General features: G+C 34.7%; 1 protein-coding gene and 1 pseudogene across 2 annotated transcripts in view; one reads left to right on the top strand and one right to left on the bottom strand.

The window, feature by feature from the left end:
- The window catches only part of SOS1 (SOS Ras/Rac guanine nucleotide exchange factor 1), a 105,558-nt gene that overhangs the window by 18,932 nt on the left and 63,044 nt on the right, over positions 1–23,582 (top strand). For both annotated transcript variants that reach the window (XM_070429056.1, XM_070429055.1), the window contains exons 2-4: positions 12,239–12,364; positions 19,935–20,066; positions 21,953–22,117. In XM_070429056.1, coding sequence (XP_070285157.1) covers positions 12,239–12,364; positions 19,935–20,066; positions 21,953–22,117 — 423 coding nt within the window. The remainder of the gene's footprint in view (positions 1–12,238; positions 12,365–19,934; positions 20,067–21,952; positions 22,118–23,582) is intronic.
- LOC139019563 (peptidyl-prolyl cis-trans isomerase H pseudogene) lies at positions 3,812–4,193 on the bottom strand (annotated as a pseudogene).

Genomic DNA, 23,582 nt, shown 5'->3' with positions numbered 1-23,582 from the left:
ATTCAGCCAGCTCAGGCCACATTTAACCTCTTTACTGCTCTGTTTCTTTTTATGTAGTCATTTTTAGGGTTAATGTCTTGTTCCCCTCCTGTATTTTTAAGGTCTGAGAGGGCAGAGACTATATCTATCTTATATCCTTAGTATCTAGCACAATATCTGTTGGACGCATGCATGTGTTCATGTATCATTTTTGGGATATAGCCTCTTTTACTCAGAAAGTATGAAAATTGATAAAGTGGAATTCACAGATGACAATGACCATTTTACCTTCTAGAAATAAAAGTATAAATATGGAGAAATCTATTTAGTTCATTTAGTAAATTAATTTACTGTTAGTGATCACATATCAAGGAACCTGATCTATTTGGAGAAGTTTGAATTTGAATTTTTATGCCTTTGATTCACTAGATTTTAAAATCTAATGCTTAGAGGTATAGGCAGTCAATTGATGAACCTTATTAGAAAGACATTCAAGTTACAAACTGCCACCTTTTGGAATTTATAGGAAAATTGCCAAAGAAAGATAATGGCAACACATGTATTAGGAATTTCTGTTCTAGCTTTAAAGATACCGTTTAGAATGGGATTGAAACTTAATAGGATAGGATGGCCCTGCTGGTGTGGCTAAGTGGTTGAGCAGCAACCCATGAACCAGGAGGTCATGGTTGGATTCTTGGTCAGGGTATATGCCTGGGCTGTGGGCTAGATCCCCAGTAGGGGGCAGCTGATCAATGATTCTCTCTCATCATTGATGTTTCTTTCTCCCTCCCCTCCTCCCTTCCTCTCCCTGAAATCAATAAAACAAAAACAAAACCATTAAGTAAAAGGCCCATGAAGATACGAGGACACCAGGTCCAGCAGGACAAGGTCACTATCTTAAAAAAAATAAAGGATGGATAGGAGCACGGGGGAGTAGGCAAGTAGGGGGAGAAGGAACATGGAAGTTTTATAAAACCCTCCTACCTATGTTGGGGCATCACTGATAATGGATTTCTGCCACAGTTGGAAGACTCTTGGGTGTGAAGATTAAGAAGATACCTGGCCAGCATGGCTCAGTGGTTGAGCGTTGACCCATGAGCCAGGAGGTCACGGTTCGATTCCAGGTCAAGGAATGTGCCCGGTTGCGGGATTGATCAGGAGGCAGCCAATCATTGATGTTTCTATCTCTACCTCTCCCTTCCTCTCTGAAATTAATAAAAACATTTTTTTTTAAAAAAAAAGAACATGCTTGAAGAAGAACTAAAAAACAACATTCTTTTCTGAGTCAGTTCTTTGTTTTATTGGTGTTATCACAGAAAGTAATAAAAAATTTGTTTAGGAAGGTCATATGTATTGTTTTTAGAGCAAAACAAATGAAAGATGATATGAACTTGGCACTTGATACATGTTTGGAATTTGATGTGTATAGTAACTTTCTGTGGGAAAGGACTTTGGATATTGCCATTCCCATGGCTAATGTATACACAACAAAAAAGCAGTTATGAAACATTTTATTTGAATGAAAATTAAATGAAAAATTTTAATTACATTTAAAAATTATATATATATATACACATATACATGAAATGTTACTAACGTGCATAAATATGACAATTATTTTCAGAAGAGTTTTTTTTTGGGGGGGGGGTTGGTTTTATTCTTTTTTTCTTTCCTTCCTTCCGTCCCCACTCCTGACTTGTCAGGACCCTGTAACCCATGTTAATAACCTAGGTTATATTACTCCATATTTCTCTCCATGTTGTCATGTTCATGTACAAATGTTTATCTGTAATACATTATAAACACACACACACACACGTATGTGTTTTGATCATTCCCTGTACTTGAAATTGTTTGTTCTGTCTTACTCAAAATACCTTGTGGAAATCTGTCAAATGGCAAGCCCTAATTAATTCTTTTTTTTTTTTTTTTTTTTTTTTGAGAGAGAGAGAGAGAGAGAGAGAGAGAGATTTGTTGTTCTACTTATTTATACATTAATTGGTTGACTCTTGTATGTGCCCTGACCAGGGATCAGTCCCGCAACCTTGGTGTTTCGGGACAATGCTCAAACCAACTGAGCTACCCAGCCAGGGCTTACTTTATTCTTTTTAATGGTTACATAGTCGTGTTAGTTTGCCAGGGCTGCAGTAATAAAGAACCACACACTGGGAAGCTTAAACAACAGAAATTTATTTTATTACAATAATGGAGGTTACAGGTTCAAGTTCAAGGTGTTGGCAAGTTTGATTTTTTTTCTGAGGCCTCTTTTCTTGTTTTGTAGATCATTAACTCTTTCCTATGGTCTTCACTCTGTGTATATGTGTGTCCAAATTTCCTCTTCTTATAAGAACAGCAGTTACATAGATTAGGGCCTACCCTAATGACCTCATTTTAATTACCTCTTTAAAGACACAATCTCCAAATATAGTCACATTCTGAAGTACTGGGAATTAGGACTTCAACATATGAAAATTTAGGGAATACAATTTAGCCTACAATAATAATATTCCATAATTTATTTAAACATTCCCTTACTGGTGGACATTTACATTATTTTTAAATTTTTATCACTATGAACAGTGGTGCAATAAAATCTTTGTATGTGTATCTTTTATTTCTATAGCATAAATTCCCAAGATGTGGTTGCTGGGCCATAGGGTATATTTATTTTTAATTTTAATAGTAGTATACAGCCAGACTGGGGGTTGGACCAGAAACCTGTGTGCCCTGACCAGAAATCAAACCCGCCACCTTTCAGTATATAGAAAGACATTCCAACCATTGAGCCACACTGGCCAGGGCTGGATTCCTTTTTTAAAAGTCTGTTATCAGTTAGCATTTCTACTAGCAAGGTAATAGAATAACCTTTTTCTAGCATTGCTGTCAACAATAGGTGTTATTGATCATTTTAATTTTTGCTAGTCTGATCAGAGTAAAATAATATCTCATTGTTCCTTTATTTTGCATTTCTCTTAATTCTGTTAAATTTTAGGATTATTTAATAGGTTTGTATTGGGAAAGTTTAAATGTCAAGCTTCAATGAGACTGTAAAAAGTTATTTTAAGAAGAAGAACTTAAATTATTATCTAGGCATATTGCCTATTACCACTTAATAAAGACTTGAGGTTCAAAAGTTAGTTTATGAATTACTTGGGGTTTGAAACGCTCTCTCTTAGGCAGTATTATAAACAGTGATTAGATTCTCAATCCACCCTACAAAGCATGTTTAATTCAAAGTTATTTCTAATATTATATGGAACTTAGCAGTGTGATTCATTCATTCATTTCATAAGTACTCCATGAATAGAACGCTTTTTTTCTCTGAATTATACTAATGTAGTTAGGTTCTGTGGATTCTGGGAAAGAGTGCAAGGTAGTAGGCAAGGAGTGAAATGAACAGATGACATGGTAGTTATAATGAAGTATAGATAGGATACAGACCTGACTCTATTAGAGGAGAGAGAAAATTTTTGGATTAACCACCAGTGATGTGTTTACACAAGGCATTCATTAATTGTGTGTAAGTAGTATATTCAATTCCTAGAAAAACTTAGATGTACTTTAGTTACATCTGTAGTTTCCCTTTTGCCACCCCTCCCACTGCCCCCCACAATGCCTCACCAAAACAAAAAACTTTATTTACAGTTGAAAAACAGAAAATCTTGGGTTATGAATCTGTGATATTTCCAAGGTCTCTTGATCAAACAGGGCAGTAGCAAGCAGGGACTCAGATAGGGGCCATTCCAGATTATTTTACTTAAGAGCATCACCCAGAGCAAGGGCAGGCCTACAATGGCAGAGACAAGGACGTCTGATTCAGTCTTGCTCTGGACTATTTCTCCCCACACTGTGAGGTCACCACAGGCAGCTTAAGTTTATTGTTGGGGCCTGTGGGGACATTCTCAACACTAGAACTCCATCAGTGATTTTTTCCAAGCAGCACATGCTTTCCATCCAGCCAATCACATTTGGAGCGGGTGATGAAGAATTGACAGCCATTTGTACTGGGGCCTGTTTGCCATTGAAAATAGTCCTCGAGCTAAGTGCCTAAGTTTAAAGTTTTCATCTGCAAATGGTCCCCAGTCAGTACTGGCAACTCCAGTATCATCCCCATTAAACTCTCCACCCTGAATCAAATACTTTATAATCCTGTGGAAACTACTCCCTTTGTAGCCTATCAGAACCCCATCTTTTCTAAATCCTCCAGTACACATCTACAAAGAACTAGATGGTTGTGGCCAACTTCCTGGCTGCCAATAGAGAACACCACAGCGCCCTTGCTGGTTTGTCTCAGTGGTTAGAGCATCAGCCCACAGAGTGGGTTTGATTCCCAGTCAAGGGCACATACCTTGGTTGCAGATTCGATCCCCATCCCTGTCGGGGAACGTGTGGGAAGCAACCAGTTGATTGTATCTCACATCAATATTTTTTTCTCTGTCTCTCCCCCTCTCTCCCTTTCACTCTCTTTCTAAAGATCAATAGAAAAAAATATCCTCGGGTGAAGATTAAAAAAACACACAAAACACCACAGGGTTCACAGGGTTTGAAGTTGCCACCACCCCTCCAACCTAAAGCAGAAGTTGGGAGCACTGCTTTCTCCCCTATACTTATGTCTCATTTCAGTAGATTGAGGTTTAAAATGAGATTATTTTTTTTTTAAATAAAACCAAATAGCTTGAGCCCTCTTTGTATTAAAATATAAGCTCAATGAGAGCCAGGACTTTGTATATCTTGTATACTACTGGATCTCTGACATTTAGAATAGCATCTTGTACACAGTAGACATTCAATAAATATTTTTTGAATGAGTCCCAACTGAGGGGAAATTTTTTTTCTTTTTTTCATATTCTTATCCCCCTCTGCCATTGATAAGTATAAGGAAAGAGACTTAGACTAAACTAAATTAAGGCTTTAATATGAATGGTTCATAGCAAAGAGAGATTTTTCAGCATACAAATCTAGTTATGTCAGTGGTTGGTTTAAAAGTCTTCAATTATTTTCTGCTTTCCTGATCACTTTCCACCTCCTTGGCATGACATACAAGCCCGCCCTTTCTAGTCTTAGCTTTCCCCACAGGTACTCTTCGGTCCAGTTCTTGCAGTTTCCCCAGCACATCATTTTGTCTTGGCCTCTATGTCTTTTTTACTAAAAACCCTGCTTCCTTATCTACTGCCTGTTGAATCTTATTTATCCTTTATTCTGCAGTTCAAGAATGTTTTACTTGTGAACGCTTCTGATACTTCTCACATATCAACAGCTAGGTTATTCTTTTTTTGGTCATCACTGTACCTTAAATATTAACTTCATTTTATCCTCATCATATTGTGTGAAGTCATTGTTTATATGCCTAGCTCCTCTGTGAGCTGAAATCTTGAAGGGCAGTTGCCATGTCCTCATTCATTTTTGTGTCCCCAGCAAATAAGAGGAGCTCAGGGGGAAAAAAAAAGATTTTTGCATACATTATATACGTGGACCTAAAGAGTAATAGGCCCCAAGAAATGAACAAATATTTTAGTCCATTTTATTTATGGAAAAGATTTAAGCTCTTTAACTTGTTTTATTTTTGTCTTTAAAATTTTTTTGGCAAAGGTATTTCTACTTTGATTTTTAAATGAAACTCAGAATGAGAAGAAATAAGCATCTAAAACATCAAACATTGATTAAACAATCATAATACTGAGAGATTTAACAATACAAATCTTTGTTATTTGTGATTGTAAAGGTTTTGAGAATACCAGTTTTATTTCAAATTCTCCTGTTATAATTATAAATAAAAGCAGATCTGGGCCCAAGATATGACAAAATACAATCTAGAAGCCTTTCTAATTCTTCAGAGAGCCATTAGCTAGAAAAGGCTATTAAAGATTCATCAGAATTCAACATAGTTTATTCTGGCAGTTTACCCAAGGGATTCTGAATACACTTAGAGGATTCATATATCAAAGAGCTAGGAATTGATTTAGACCTAATCCTTTTGCTTTTTCAGATTCCACAAAATCTGGCAATACTAGCCACCAAAGTTGCTTCTGAATCTTAGAAATTACTAGAGACGAACTGTCAAAATAGAAGCAGTCAGTCCTTAAGGAAAGTTTAAAATTCAATGGGTGGCACCTTTGTTGAAGATCATGATTATATCTTCAAAGAAATACTGTCATGATCATATGAATTCTTATTCATGGCTATCATTAATTCTTTAGTGAATTTTTGCATTTATTTTACTTAAATTAACTAGAGTAATTGCATTTAAAGAAGTATATGAAGTTTTCTATGTCAATAAAATAATATTTTAAAAAAATGGAAAAAAAGGGAAAACTCACACCTAGTTTAAACCCAATTCTAATGTTAATTTTAATTGTGAGTGCACACACACAACCTCAGTGAGTATCAGCTATGGATGGCTTCAGAAGGCTGTCACAAGGTTTGACAGGGAAACCTGTTCTGCATAATCTTGAATAGGGATCATTTGATCTATTAAATGTCTTTGGGTACCATTTATATGGATTGGAACACATGGAATACTTTGGCTGTAACACTATCTCATAGAAGATTTTTATTCTGTCTGTATAGTAAATGTAATACTACTGTCTGCTTATTAAAGAACTCTCTTAGTAGTATCTTCCTTGAAAGATAAAGAGCAAAGTCTGTGTATTTCAGGAATTGGTGCTCTGCTTATCCTTAAACATTTACCATTGCCTATGTTTTTCAGTCAGTCAGAGGTTTGAAGTATTGTTTCTGTTTTTAAGGAAGTAAAATAATTTATTACTCTCTTGTATAAATGAACTTTGTGAACCCTATTTGACAGATATAAGATATAATAAAGGTTAATGTCCAGAAACTTAGAAGAACAGTGGCATCATGCATTATTTATCTAATAGGTTATATTTATAAATATCAATGAATAAATATTTGAATTTCTAAAATTTTATGTTATGCAAGGTATCAAACATAACATTTGAATTATATGTGTCTGAATTTTAAACATTACCAAGTTTTTGTTTGTTTTTAAACCATAGCATTTCACCGCTTTGGTTATATACAATTCATTTGATTCTATATATTAGAGTATTAGGTCCATATGAGCAGGGACTGTTTTTTTGTTTCTTTGTTTGTTTTTGGTTAATCCTCACCTGAGGATATTTTTTTTCCATTGATTTTTAGAGAGTGGAGAGGATGGGGAGAGAGAAACATTGATGTGAGAGAGACACATCGATTAGTTGCCTCTTGCACATGCCCAGACCAGGACCAGGGATCGAGTCTGCAACCAAGGTACATGTCCTTGACTGGAATCGAAACCGGGACCCTTCAGTCTGAGGGCCGACACTCTATCCACTGAGCCAAGTCAGCTAGGGCAAGAAACCACTTCCTTTGCTCATCCATAAGAAGCAACTTCCTTATCCATTAAAGTTTTATCATGAGATTGCAGGAGTTTAGTCACATCTTCAGACTCCACTTCTAAATCTAGTTCTCTTACTGTTTCTACCACATCTGTAGTTACTTCCTCACTGAAGTCTTGAATCTCTCAGAGTCATCCATAAGGGTTAGAATCAACGTCTTTCAAAGTCCTGTTAATGTTGATATTTTGACATCTTTTCATGAATCATGAATATTCTGAATGACATCTAGAATGTGAATCTTTTTCAGAAGGTTTTTATTTTGCTCAGATCTATCAGAGGTACCACTATCTATGGCAGCTATAGCCTTATGAAATGTTTTAAGTAATGAGACTAAAAAGTTGAAATTACTTCTTGATCCATGGGCTACAGAATGTATATTATGTTAGCAGGCATGAAAGCTACATTAATCTTATATATCTCCATCAGAGCTTTTGGGTGACCAGGGGCATTGTCAACGAGCAGTAATACTTTGAAAGGAATCTTTTGTTCTGAGCAGTAGGTCTCAACAGTGGTCTTAAACTGTTCAGTAAGCCATGTTGTAAACAGATGTGCTGTTATCCATGGTTTGTTGTTCCATTTATAGAGCACAGAGTAGATTTAGTGTCATCCTTAAGGGCCCAAGGATTTTCAGACTGGTAAATGAGCACTGACTTCAACTTAAAGTCAAAATATCAACCTCTGATAGGTATTTACCTGATAGATATTACCTGGAAGTACAGCTGCAGAAGAAAAGGGAAGAGGTCAAAATAGCAACATTAACAGGACTTTAGAAGAAGCTAATTTTAACTGTCATGGATGACTTTGAGAGGTTCAAGATGTGGTAGAAACAGCAAGAGAACTAGAATTAGAAGTGGAGCCTAAAGATGTGACTGACCTGCTTACAGTCTCATTAGCATCTAACTAGAGAGTCTCCTGTCCTTGGAAGTTTTGAAGCCAGGCATTGACTTCGCTTCTTCAGCGATGAAAGTCCTAGTAGGCATCTTCTTCCAATATAAGGTTGTTTTTGTTTTTTTAAATATATTTTGACTTTTTACAGAGAGGAAGGGAGAGAGATAGAGAGTTAGAAACATTAATGAAACAGAAACATCAATCAGCTGCCTCCTGCACACCTCCTACTGGGGATGTGCCCGCAACCCAGGTACATGCCCTTGACTGGAATCGAACCTGGGACCTTTCAGTCCGCAGGCCGATGCTCTATCCACTGAGCCAAACCGGTTCCGGCAAGGTTGTTTAATCTACATTGAAAATCTGTTATTGAGCATAACCACCTTCATTGATTATCCTAGTTAGATCTTCTGGATAACTTGCTGTAGCTTCTACAACAGCATTTGCTGCTTCACCTCGTGCTTTTGTATTATGGAGAAAGCTTCTTCCTTGATCCTCATGAACCAACCTCTGATAGCTTCAGACTTTTCTTCTGCAGCTGTATTGCCTCTCTCAGCCTTGACAGAATGAAGAGAGTTAGGGCCTTATTCAGGATTAATCTTTGATTTAGTGGGGGGGCGAGGGGGGGCGCTTGTGGCTGGCTTGATCTTCTATCCAGACCACTAATACTTTCTTTAGATCAGCAAGAAAGCTGTTTCGTTTTTTTTTTTCATTTGTGTGTTCACTGGAGTAGCACTTTTAATTTCCTTCAAGAACTTTTCATTTGCATTCATAACTTGGCTAATTGGCATGAGAGGCCAGCTTTTTTGCCTGTCTTGACTTTTGACATGCTTTTCTCACTAAGCTTAATCATTTCTAGATTTTGATTTAAAGTGAGAGATACGCGACTCTTCCTTTCACTTAAACACTTATAGGTCATTGTAGGGTTATTAATTGGCCTAATTTCAATATTGATGTGTCTAAAGAATAAGGAGGCCCAGCCCAGCCAGCTTGGTTCAGTGGTTGAGCATCGACCTATGAACCAGGAGGTCATGGTTTGATTCCTGGTCTGGTTTGCGGGCTCGATCCCCACTATGGAACCTGCAGGAGGCAGCCAATCAATGATTCTCTCTCATCATGATGTTTCTCTCTCTCTCTCTCTCTCGCTCTCTCCCTCCCTCCGTCCCTCCCTCTCTCTCCCTTCCTCTCCGAAATCAATAAAAATATATTTTAATAAAAGAATAAGGAGGCCCAAGGAGAGGGAGAGAAACCAGGAATGGCCCATTAGTGAGCAGTCAGAACACACACATTTATTGATTAAGTTCAACATCTTCTATTGGTGTGGTTCGTGGTGCCCCAAAACAATTACATAGTGATATCAAAGATCACTGATCACAGACTACCATAACAAATATAATAATAATAAAAAGTTTGAAATGTTGTGAGAATTACCAAAATGTAACACACAGACACGAAGTGAGCAAATGCTGTTGGAAAATGCCACTGATAGCCTGGCTCAAAGCAGAGGTGCCACAAACCTTCAGTTTGTAAAAAACACAATATATAAAAAGTGTGATAAAGTGAAGCACAATAAAATGAGATGTGCTTATATATCCTTCATCTAATAGAATATCTGATATTTAATAGATTCAGTAAATCAGTTAAATGAATGAGATTAATTCTGACTTAGAAAAATGTAAGAAACAAGGCTGTCTTCCCAGCTGAGGTGGGATCTGGGTTTTGAAAGTCAAATAGGTAACTGAAAGGGTAAGAGAATGAATGATAGAACAGTGTGAACGAAACTGCACGCCATGTTTCAGCAAGCTGAAAATTTATTGCTTCAGCGTAAAATGTAAATTGAAAAGCAGCTCGGAATGGAGCCATATTAATGAAGAATTTAATTTCATATAATGCATTGTGATCCTTTGTGTAAAAATGGGTAAAAAATGATCCCTTTACCTTTTTAGATTCTAAAGATTATAATGCTGTTTGCATTTATGACATGCCAGTGTTTAATTATGACAACATATTTCAAGCCAAGTTTTATGTAGAAGCCCACTATATAAGTAGACACAATTCATGGGCATTCTGCTCCTTATACTGAAGGGGTGTTAGGACACTCCCAAGACTCCTTCAGGCTTGAAAGTCAGCATTTTCATGGAAAGCGTTCTGCCCTACATGCCAGGAAGCCGAGGTTCAGTACGTAAAGTATTATCAGTTAGCTATAGGATTGTGGGTGTCTCCTTTTTTTCTCATCTGCTAAATAGAGGGACTGAGTTGAATGAGTTCTAAAGACCCTTTTATTTCTAATACGTGGTTTTGTAAATCTATAGCTATTGTTTGTGATGCTGGAGCCTTGGACAGGAATGTAACCCCCAATTAGAGCTTATTTTCCAGGACTACATCTTAGTGAAATCAGGGCAGTCTTTACTGTGTTTTTCACACACCACACCACACACACACACACACACACACACACCACATTTGTGAGACACAGTTCTATGTGAGATACAGCTTTTCTTGTTCAACTTTTTTTCTATGTTATATTTGAGGTTTTGGTTGGATAGGTGTTGATATCTAGCAAGTTACTTGAAATGTTGTTCTAAAACTTGGGAGAGAAGTCAGAACTAAGATTTGGAATCACCCACACAGGTGATAGTTCAAAATGTGGAAGAAAATGAGATTACTTGGGCAAAGAGAAAAAGGGAGAAGACAGTCAAGGATAAAATCCACATTTGAGGGGTGAAGGAAGATTGACAGCCTCTGTGTATGAGGAGATTTTTATAAACAGTGTATCATATAATGAGTTTTAAAAATATACATGAAAAGTACATAGATATGGATATGTTTGTATATATATGTACTCAGTACTTTTCAAAGAAGAATACCATACTAAGTGTCCTTAGCCAGTGAGTGCTATATACTTTCATCCCATGAGTGCTCTACTTCCCTTAGAGAGACGAACATATTTAGAAACATGTATTGTCCCTGGAACTGATTTTCAGCCATTTTTTTAAAAGGAGGAAAAATGTTGACCCATAGGGATACAAGTAAATATTATGCTGGTTATTAAAATGTAAGCTTTACAGAGGCCAGTGGCCTGAGGTGCCTCCAAAGAAATAATAACAAAATAAAGGTAAAGATTATTAAGCGTTTATGAATTAGTGACCACCAAATTATCTTCCTAAAGTATATACAGTACAAATCATCAAAAGTACTCATTTTGTGTCCCTTGATATAGGGTGACTTTGTGTTCAACAAACATTTATCAAGCTTGTATTATGTGCGCATCATTATGCTGGAGTTACAATGATGAATAAGATAAGAAATATCCCTCTTGTATTTTATCATTTAATAGGAAAGATAGAGTTAAGTAAGGGACAGAGATCCATAGGAGTTCAATTTTGCCCAAGTGGTATATTAAGTAAATGTTCCAGCTACCACTGGTAGTTGACAAAAACCATATAAACTGTATCTATCCCTGGCTCAGCCTCTTCCACCCTCTCTATATTCCCACAGGGTAACTGTGGTTTAAGAAAAAAAAATATTGAAATTATGCAATTAGATAGGTGGACCTCCAAGAACATGTTAATAAGCATGTATGGTGCATGTGGCTGGGGAAAAGGTTGAGAACTTCTGACTCTTCTGACTTCTGTGTCATAACACTCAAATTTGTATTTGTGAGCCATACCATGTTCTTGAGTACAAACCCACAGTAAAAAAAAAAAAAAAAAATTTATTTGGCCCTGGCCGGTGTACATCAGTGAAGCATTGGCCCACGCACCTAAGGGTTGTGGCTTTGAGGGGCGTGTGCAGGAGGCAACCAATTGATGTGTCTCTCTCACATTGATGTTTCTCTTTCTCTCTACCTTCCCCTCCCTCCCTCCCACTCTCTGAAAAGCAAAGTATCCTCAGGTGAGGATAAAAAAAAATTATTGGTTTTGTTTGTTTAATTAGATGAAACAAACCTAAATTTTAATTACTTTGCTTTTTGTTTATAGGTCCAGGGACAAGTTCATCCAACTCTTGAGTCTAGTGACGATGCTCTTCAGTATGTTGAAGAATTGATCTTGCAGTTATTAAATATGCTATGCCAGGCTCAGCCCCGAAGTGTTTCAGATGTAGAGGTATGATAAATTTGCATTGTATTTAATATATAAAACCTATGTGTTTATTGTAATTTTAGTGAAGGGGAAAGAGTTGCTCTTCAGTTCAACTCTTTAAAAATTAAAGACTGGATTTATTTTAACTTTGTATTGGGAGTATGATAGCTTGTTTATGTTTTAGCTGTCAAACCATTCCATGTTTTGCTTTTAATCTAAAATGATCTTTTGTTAGCCTCTAAACATTACTTCTTATGCTAAATTATATATATGTATTTTCATACCTTTAAGAGTAGAATATGTCCAAGTATTTTATTTGTTTGTTTGTTTTGTAAAGCTAGCTATCCTTTCGAGAACATCACAGTTAATATTTTGATCTTCAGGTATTACATGTATTTTAGATAGTAAGTGGACCCCTTTCTACCATTTGGGAGGGAAACACCTAAAAATCTAGGAAAGAAGTTCTATAATCTGTTTCAAAGATGACATGACTCCTGTCCTTTTAGGATTATAGTTTAGTGGAGATAGAGATAGGTATATGGATAATAACATAATGTGATATATACTATGAGTAAATGGGATGTGGGAAATTTTAAAAGGAGCAAACTAAAAGATAGGCTTTGGGGCTTAAGGTTAGCATCTCAGAAGTAGAGGCATCTAAACTGAAGGAGTCAAAAGTTTGAGAGGAAAGAAATAAGGTTTGAAGTACTCAGAATAGGAGATGGAGCTGGAAAAATAAAAGACGCTTATGGCAATCAATGATGGATCATTTGATGTTAATGACCTCAAATGTATAGTTGTACAAATCTTTGTGACATTTCCTTTGCAGTACTCAAATGTGGGCACACGCACAAAATTGTTGGGTTAAATGGTATTTCACCATGGATATACAGTAGAAGAACAGTAGGACAAAGGAGTTGTGAAGACTGGTAATAGCAGTGCTTTAGAACCCTTTTCAGGACATAACGCACATAGAAAGAATATAATAATGATTTTAAGGCGCACAGTGGCTGGGGAGGAGAGATCTTTGTCTATCCCAGGCCTGCTCTGTTTCCCTGAGGGTTGAGGCTTATCCAATGAGAAACTACTGTAAAGAACATCAGAGAATCTAAATTGGATAAGGAAAAAAGTGAAATGTAGTAATAGCTGATGTTTGAGTACTTGCTACAGTATTATGCACTGGTCTAAACACTTTTATGTTTTACATTTCATTTAAAGTTTTTAATAACCCCATGAAGATGATACTACTTTTCCCCTTATTAGAATGAAGACTCCAGGGATTTTTTTTCTTGTTCACTGCCAGATTCCTACCACCTAGAACTGGCACTGAGAAGGTACTCAGGAAATAGGTATTGAATGAATAAATGTGGAAACTGAAGTAGAAAGGGTAAATAAGTTGCCCAAGGTCACAGCTATAAGTAGAGAAGCCAAGACTTTAACCCAGAAAGTCTAAGTTTTGGGGGCATACATTACCACTAAGCTATTCTGCCAGGTGGGAGAGAGCAGGCAGATTGGAAAAATATGGAGGGAACGAGGTATTGGATTTCCTAATAAGGTCAGAGAACTGAGAATACTAGAAGACCTGAGTGAGAGCAGAGAAGAATAGATTGGGATCAGAGACAGTTGTTGGAATTTAAGGTTTCTTTAGTAACATTGTTACAAAACAGGATGTGGCCACGTGGTGGTGGCTGGACTAGAGGTGATGAATTAAGAGGCCATGGTACTTTATGTACCCTTAATGTAGACGTGAAGTCCCGCAAGATGATGCAGGACTTTACATGAGAGTGGAAAAGAGTGATGTTCCAGAAGCAGCTTGCAGAGTGAAAAAGATGCAAAATTCACCTTCATGTGGGTTTTGAGACAAGGGCAGTTCCTACCCTAAGTTTTTAGGGGAGATCCAGATTTCAGTTGAGTAGAGAGAGATTGAGGAACATCAAATTACAGAGGTTGTGAATGTAGGAAAGATTGTGTACTATGGAATAGTAATTTACTTTGATTACTTAAGTAATTCAAAGTAGATTTCATACATTTTATCCCTTTTTCCCTTTGAATTATAAGGTCAAATGTCTTTTATTCAAAATTTCTTTTAGGCACTGATTACAGTGGGCTTCAGAGTAGATTTTGGATAGAACTGGTTACCTGACTCTCCTCATTAAAAATTTCATTTGCTCTTTTGGATTCTAGTTGGGTTCACCCACAGCGTTTATAAAATGCAGCATGTAACCCTATGCCTACTGTATTAAAATGGAAAAAAAGGTCTTGTCTTGCTTATCATTCCAATGTTGGTACATCCCAGGACTTTGCTAGTTTGGTAACATTGCATAGACTCAAAAAGCTCTTTCCAGATATGTTGTACTATACCTATGTTTATTTAATTTCCTCCTTTTAATTAATATAGAAACTAATTCATTACTTTTCTAGTATTGAAGGAGATCGTGACTTCTTGGAAATACTAATGAGTCTCTCAGTCTTTCACTTGCACATATTTAATCAATATGTACTTAAGACTAAATAAAAAAGGATATTTTATAGTTTTTTAGTACTCAGAAAATTTCTGAGATATCAAAGGTATTTACCCTACGTCCTATCTTATGATTTTTTAAGCACTTAATCTGGGCCCTTAAGATAGATGTAGCCATGTGATATGCCATTGAGCTGGCTTTAGGGTTGGGAATGAATTTTTGAAAGAGAATATGACAGTAATAGAAATAGCAGACAGTTATATAATAGGCTTCGTAATTTCAAAGTACTGCTATATATATTTTTATGTCCTTACAACAACCCGGTGGAGTAGTAGTTATTCTCCTTATTTTATTTTTTAAATGTTTTATTGATTTTTTTTTTTTTTAAGAAAGAGAGAGAGGAAGGGAGAAGAATAGAGAAATAGAAACTTCGATGAAAGAGAAACACCAATTTGCTGCCTTCTGCACCTTCCCTACTGGGGATTGAGCCTGCAACCCAGGCATGTGCCCTAATCAGGAATCAAACCTGTGACCTCTTGATTCATGGGTTGAGGCTCAACTACGGAGCACACCAGCTAGGCTCTCCTTATTTTATATATTAGACTGTTAACCTCAGAATGGGAGAATAGATTTTTTTTTTTTTAAAGATGGAAACCTGGGTCTTTTCCAATCAAGAGTCAAATACCCGTCTTTATCTACCATTCCTGGCAGGGTATTTAGATAAGAATATGGAGATATTTAGATGAACATAATTGTATCTTAGATTCTTCTATCAGTAAGTAATTTTTCATTTTCTTCGTTTATTAGAATTCTTTCTTTCTTTCTTTTTAATATCCTCACCTGAGGATATGTTCATTGATTTGAGACAGAGAGAGTGAAACAACAATGTGAGAGTGAAACATCAGTTGCTTCCCATATGTGCCACAAACAGGGATTGAACCTGCCACCTTTTGGTGTACAGGATGATGCTCCAACCAACTTAGCCACCTGGCCAGGGCTCTTTATTTCTTTAATACATTTTCAAAATTTTAAAAATACATTTGTGGAGCTTTTAAAGTAATAAGGGCTGTGAATTTAGCAAGACTTTCAAATAAATTTTGGGGTAAGAGAGAATTCATCAAAATTTTAAAAAAATTGAGGACCATATAAAAATGTACTAAAAAAATAGATCAGTCCGAGTTAGTGGAATATATGCATTTTTTATCTTTCTAAAGAATACATTTTGATTACTTTAAAGAATAAGCATAATTCAAAGTTGAGTGACAGTTCTTGCTTAATATTCGGCCCTTAGGGGATTTGTTTTAATCACAAACTAAAAATGATTTGTAGTTGCCCTATAGCTTTAGGAAATTAGGTACTTAAAAGTACTTGAAAATTGATGGATTACATACATATCTTTAGTTTTGCTAATTAAAATGTATTGATAATTTGTACTGCAGATCATTACAAATTGAAAAATCGTAGTCCAAATGAATGGGATTTGTTTCATTGATGTAGCCAATATTCACTAATCCATGATACTAATAGCTGAATATCTGTTGTCAATTGAGCAGTGTTCCAGATCAATAGGAAGTATATATAAATGCTCTGGGAATGCAGAGGAGGGGTATATATTATTTGGCCCTGTCTTTTCAAAATAATTTGTTTTAAAAGTTTGTGTATAAAAGTTGCTCAAATCTGGTTTGTTCTCCCTCTCCTCATTTTTTATACTTAATCTTATTAAAAATAAAAGCAAAAACTAGTATTATTTCTTATAAGTCCTTGGTAAAGTATTTTCTTTGTATAATTTCTTAGATCTTATTCTTTCATAATGGTACATGTTCATTATTTCTCTCTGGTTGTCTAGAGTGATTTTTATTTGTAATGTCTTTCCTGTTTCCCTTGTTTACCTGTGTGTCCTGTATTTAACCAACTTTCATTTCTTAGGGCACTGACACATTTTTTTTTCATTTAACTCAGGGTTTCTTGGATTCCTTATCTTTGACTGTTTTTCCCCCCGTGAGTCATATCCTAAAACTTTAAAAGTTTGCTTCCCTTTTCTATTCATTTTTTTCTTTAACTTTTTCTTTTTCTTTGAATCCTAAAGAATCCTTGTAATTTTCTAATACTTTCCATTAACATTTAGATTTCCTAAGTAAGTTCTCCATATTTTCTACCTTTCTAGACAAAAAAATCTCCCACACATTCTAAGCCTTTAATACTATTAGATTTTAAAAATACCTGTGGTCTGAATATTTACATGGACATGCATGTGTAGTTTTGATAGGTCCTAGGATATTTGTCTTAAAATTGATGTTTAAGATTATCTATTTTGACCCCTTTATTAAGTAAAGCAAAAGACACGGTTCTGCTATTAAGAGACAACTATCTCAAACCTACCTCTGTGTCTTATTTATTTTCTCAAAGCCACTAGATATTAATCAAGATGGAGTTCCTCATTTCAAACAAACAAAATTATTAATCTTGAAAGTGGCAGAGTAATATAATTCTAATTCATGAATCTTTCATTGATTATTTCTCCTTGGGCTTCTTTATTTTAAAAAATATTAAAATACGATGAAAAGAAATTTTATTTTGTTCTAAAATTTTAATTAAACTTGTCACTACAAGAGATAAAGTAATTCTTTCAACTTGGCCTTTCCACATTCATGGCATCTTTTTTGACCTTACCAGTTTTTTCCCATACATTCTGACCCTTGGTGTTCCTAAGTATATAGTTGTATAATTTATTCCAGTAATACACTAAGTAAATTTAAAATGTGTTCTTTTTAAAAATATATATATTTTATTGATTTTTTTACAGAGAGGAAAGGAGAGGGATAGAGAGTTAGAAACATCGATGAGAGAGAAACATCCATCTGCTGCCTCCTGCACACCCCCTAGTGGGGATGTGCCTGCAATCAAGGTACATGCCCTTGACCGGAATTGAACCTGGGACCTTTCAGTCTGCAGGCCGATGCTGTATCCACTGAGTCAAACCGGTTAGGGCTAAAATGTGTTCTTGATCATTGTTATTTCTCCTTTCTTGCATTCTTTTTTTATTTTTAAAAAATAGTTTGTTGATTTTTAGAGAGAGAAGTAAACATTGTTGTGAGATTACATGATCGACTGCCTCCTGCATGCCCCCTACCAGGGAATCAAGCACACAACCTGCAACCTCCTGTTGCACAGGACAAAGCCCAACCTATCGAGTCACACCAGCCAGTTTCTGCATTCTTTTTTGTCTTTCCTGATTTTCTTTCCCCTTGTTTCTTAAAAACAACAGATACACTTAGAATTAGGTAGATGAAATTGAGATGGAAAGGGATTGCTGTTGTATTTTCTTTTTCTTCCACCCCAATTCCTGGCTACAATTTCCTCTGTAATTCTACCATGATTTTTTTTCAAAGATACATGTCAAGTATCTTTAGAATGGTCAGATTGAGTTCACCTTCTGTTTTCTTCTACTGCTTCTATCACAACTCTATTCGAGTGCTTTTTAGACTCTAGGTCATAAAATCACTTTAGTGCATTGCCCAGCTAACATATTTTTAAATGATAGAAAATATTAGTTCACTGCATATAATGACAAGTTTTATTTTATGAAACTTTGTTTCAGTTTAGTGTGTGTGTGATGGGTAAGGATATAATATAAAATGTATTAAAAATTTATGATTTCTTCCTATGAGTTGAGGTTAAAAAAAAGTTACAAGCCATAGGGTCATACTATTATAAGGTTTGTACCATGGTTATACCCATTGAATTAACCATGGACTAAAACCATTGATGTGAAAATTTTAATTGGGAATCATAGTAAAGTTGTTCTATTGGAATAGCAATCTATAGTGTTGACTTGAAGAAGGAAAATAATTTTTGGTGTTTTTTTTGTTCCTTCCTACCCTTTCCCCTTCTCTTTTGTCTTCCTTTTTTACAATCCAAACTGCCCCAATATTTTGGATCTTTATGTTTGCCTGTGTTATATGAGGATAAACTATCCTGGCAAAAAGCTTTTCAATTAGACATTTGAAAAAGTATGTAAATTCCATTTTTAACTACAATAATTTCTTTCAACACATTACTGATTCCATTAATTAGAATTAAAATGATCACTTCTTATATTTGGCAGCTGATTTAGCCTTGAATATAGATAGTAAGAAAGTTTATTAAACTTGAAAGAGTTAAACTATTCTTAATTTATAAATTTATTCTTAACATGTCCTAGAATAACCTGCCTGTCCCCCAGCCCCACATCACATGGAAATCTATTTTTATTTTCCATTTTAATAACAACTGAAAAAACTTCTTATTTAGATTTATAATAAGGAGTGATGTTTAATTTTATCTAGTAGTACTACTAAATACTGAGTGATTAAAAATCCATGTTAAAATTATGTAATAGCGACCTCTACTGGTTTTACTAGTAATTATGGTATCCTGAAAGGTGATTTTAAAAACTTGAGAGGATGACAGTATTTTTTGCTTGAAGTGAATTACATTAGTTTATTAAAGTAGGGAGATTCAGCTTTTACATTAACATGAGTTCTTTCACTTTCAATGGAAGTTCTAACTGAATAAGTGCTGGAAATTAAAATCAAGTATTTTGTTAAAAAGTAATAACCTATGGAGGATTCAAACTCTAATGATGAGCTACAGTGTATTAAAATTTCTGTTACTAATATAAACCCTTGATTTCTATGATTTGTAAATAGGTTTGAAGGCAAATACCTTTGCATGATGGATATTGAAAAGAATTCTTGGAGGTTTCAAGTATAAAATGAGCTTGTAATTGGTATTGAAAGTATGGACAATGAATGAGAATTAGATATTTACTTCTTGAGCTTAGGTCTTGTTCCTTAAATTTTTATATAAATAATGTTTAAAATGGCTTCTACTCATTCTTGTTATTAGCTTTATCATAGTGAAATTGAAATTCAGGATGTGATTTTTGCCCATAACACAAGGAATTAAACATTCCTTATTGCCTAATTAAGAAACTAATATGTTGACAGCTATAGTTTAAGTATGTTTGTAGTATAAGTATACAACATGTGAAAATACTTTCTTGGTATTCTTGGATTTTAAAAGTAAATTGTAAGTGAAGAGCACTATTTAATATATTTTGTTGCTTAGTTGTTATTTTCCTATTTTCCAAGGAACGTGTTCAAAAAAGTTTTCCTCATCCAATTGATAAGTGGGCAATAGCTGATGCCCAGTCAGCTATTGAAAAAAGGAAGCGAAGAAACCCTTTATCTCTCCCAGTAGAAAAAATTCATCCTTTATTAAAGGTAAAGCTGAAATACTGTCTCTCTCTTTTTTCTTTGCCTTTTAAAAGCAAAATAAAACCCCTACTTTTCAAACACTAAGAATAATGTATTTTATGGAATAAAGTCAACTGAAAAGTAAAAAAGTAATTCTTTTTCATTTAAATTTCTCCAGGAATTCATGTTATGGGGGGTGAATGGGATGATATGATAAGAGAAATGTATAAGTTGGACAACATGATTTAAAGTAATTTCAACAGTAATAGTCAATCAAATTGAAAGAACTAAGAAAGTTGTAGCTGTGGATTTTGTTCATCTCAGAAATCAGTAGAACCTCAAAGAGAATTTATAACCCTTCTTTCGTGTTGGTTTGTCCTGAATGTCCCTATAAATCCTTCAGGTCTTAGTCCTACACATCGTTGGATGGTAGGGTCCTCTGTGAGACTGCCATTGGGTATGTGTACTCTTTGAACAAACATTCCCTAAAGATCACCTAGTCATCCAGTCCTACTTATTTAAATCACTCCGTCAGCTGAGTCTCACCAGAGCTCATAGAAAGAGCAACTGCAGCAAATTCTAATAATGCTATTTCTATTTTAATACAATGAAGAAACTATTGTTTAACTCTTACATCAAAAATATAGATATTATAAAAATTAAAATCTTAACACTTTGATATCAATAATTTTGTGCATACTATAATACAAGCAAAATGTTAATGCTTGCATGCATGATCTAAGTTTTATTACTGAGCTAAGTTATTATCATTATCCTCAGTTTATAGATGAGGTCATTGAGGTAGAAAATGATTAAGTATCTTATAGTCCAACTTCACAGGGCTAAAAGTAAGAGTTAGGAAATCCAGGTCTATTTGATCTGTCCAGGATTTAAGGCTAAACACTTAGGTGATGTTTAAGAGCGTCAAAAGGTTATATTTTATACTCACATTGTTTGAATAGAATTATCTGCCTATATCTTACTAAATAGTCTGAGGAAATAAGTGCAAGTTATATAAAATTACTAAACTAGTAGTAATTGCCTACTTTATAATTATCTTTTCATGATTTTTATCATGCATATGTTGAATTACATTCTAAGAGAATTAACAAGTTGAGATATGTGTTTGCTGTATTAATAATCCTGAATTTTGAGTTTTATGGTCTAATAGTGGATCTTTCAACTTATTAATATATCCTTGCCACTATAAATATTTAATCGTTTTTACATATCCTGTCCCCAACTCATAAGTAAACTTATTTCAAAGTTAGCTTTTCCACCCCTTAATTGAATTGTTTAGAAAATATAATTTGTTTTCCTATAGGAACTGGTAAATTCCACAAGGCCCATGCTCTCTTTGAAGTCTAATAATAGGACTATTTAACATGCTGTTAATAACCACTATTGCTCAGTAGGACATAGCATGAACTGTTTTCCATGTAAACAGTTCAGATACCAGGGTTTTAGGAAAGCCCAGGTTCCTTTGGAAAGGATAGAGGTACAAGGCTAATAGATATTCATTCACATATACCAATAATATATTAACTCTTGTTCTATATAGAGAAAAAAACCTCTTTTGTCATAGTTATTTCCAGATATTCTGAATTAGGTTACAACGAGCATATCCCATATCCCCAAATTTGGGCTTCCCTTCTTAGATTATGGATTATCTATTTAGTAATCTGTACTTCTTAAGCATTTTACATGATGATAGGTTATTTGGTCTTATCTTTTCTTAGCTCACATTTTCAAGTAGCAATTAATATATTATTCATAAATGAACCACTTAAAATGAAATGTTGTTGATAATCACAGGCCTTAGTAAAAGGTAAGCTAAATTGTTTGCATGTTTTAAATCAGTATCAAAGTTATAGTATATGATTTTTAAACATGCTTTTCTTTTAATTTTTCAGGAGGTCCTAGGTTATAAAATTGACCACCAGGTTTCTGTTTACATAGTAGCAGTATTAGAATACATTTCTGCAGACATTTTAAAGCTGGTGGGGAATTATGTACGAAATATACAGCATTATGAAATTACAAAACAAGATATAAAAGTAGCAATGTGTGCTGATAAGGTAGGATACTGATCTTCTCTGTTTTGTTCTTAAATATTTATGTGACTTACTGAATGCTATTCAGTCAGAATAAAATTGTATATCTTGTGTTAAGGTATATTTAAAGTAATCTAATGGCAAGTACTGAAGATATCACTTTAAGAAAATAGAGTATTATATATAGTATTAAAATGTGTTTAAACATGTCATACAGTTTTTCTTTTATGTGTTGCTTCAAGTCGAGTTAATAATAATCTCTTACTAGTGATATCTTAAAATTTTATTTGGATTAGAAGATTTTTGAAAATGTGAAAATACTAAACTCTTAAGAGTTTTATTTTAATACCTAGCTTTCTTTAGATACTATTTGTATGATTTTACTCTAATAAGAGCAAACATTTTTTAAAGGTAAGCATATATGTGATTCATCTCATTTAGTCCTTATGATACTGTTATACAATAGATGCTCTTATCTTATTGTATAAAATGGAAACTGAAGATCATAAAGAATTTGGTCCAGAATATTCCAAGAAGTTTCAAAGCCTAGACTTGAACTCCAGATCTGACTCTAAAGTTCTTAGTCATTGCACTATACTACCTCAGAATTTTCATTTTATAAAAATGACTTTGTGGAAAAGAAAATATTTTCTGATGAAGCATTTCATTCCATTTTTTTCTCACTATATTGTTATTGACTTGGAATATTATTTCTGATTACTAAATCCATTTACTTTTATTTTAGTGTTTATTTGTTTTTTTAGAATGTGAATGTATAGAGTAAAAATCACCTGACCTGATGAAGGATTTCAAAGGTTTTTTATTTTTAAATGAATAAATATTTGGTTTTAAAGTATTTACTTTTTAATTAACATAAAATATTTGATACTTTTAAATGAACCATACAAATATTTTTTGAGTATATCCTACGTGCTCACACAGGGAGGAAATGCAAGAGAAGTATAAAACAAGGTTTCAGAGTTGATACTTACATTTGTGAAACAAGCAGAAAGTCACCAAGGAGAAGATGATATTTTATTGTGTTATGGGGATAATGATGTAGAAGTTCACAGAAGGGGAAAGATGAGATTCAGCAAGAGTTATAATGGTAGACTTCTTAGAAAAAACAGGACTTATTTTGATCAATATCCAACAAATGTAGGCAAAGAAGGCTATAAGAATTATTTGAATATGAGGTGGTGAGCCCTAGCCAGTTTGGCTCAGTGGATAGAGTGTCAGCCTGCGGACTGAAGTGTCCCGGATTCAATTCTGGTCGAGGGCATATGCCTGGGTAGTGGGCTCGATCCCCGGTAGGGGGCATGCAGGAGGCAGCCCATCAGTGGTTTTCTCTCATCATTGATGTTTCTGTCTCTCTCCCCCTCTCCCTTCCTCTCTGAAATCAATAAAAATATATTAAATAAGAAAAATGAGGTGGTGAGGCCCTGAAATGAAGTGGTGATGGCAAGTATATGAAACAAGAAAACTAAGA

Source organism: Myotis yumanensis, unplaced genomic scaffold (genome assembly GCF_028538775.1).
Source record: "Myotis yumanensis isolate MYYU_CA2020_CCGP unplaced genomic scaffold, mMyoYum1.0.hap1 SCAF_11, whole genome shotgun sequence".
Classification (NCBI taxonomy): Eukaryota; Metazoa; Chordata; class Mammalia; order Chiroptera; family Vespertilionidae; genus Myotis; species Myotis yumanensis.
This window is presented reverse-complemented; position numbering and strand designations above follow the sequence as displayed.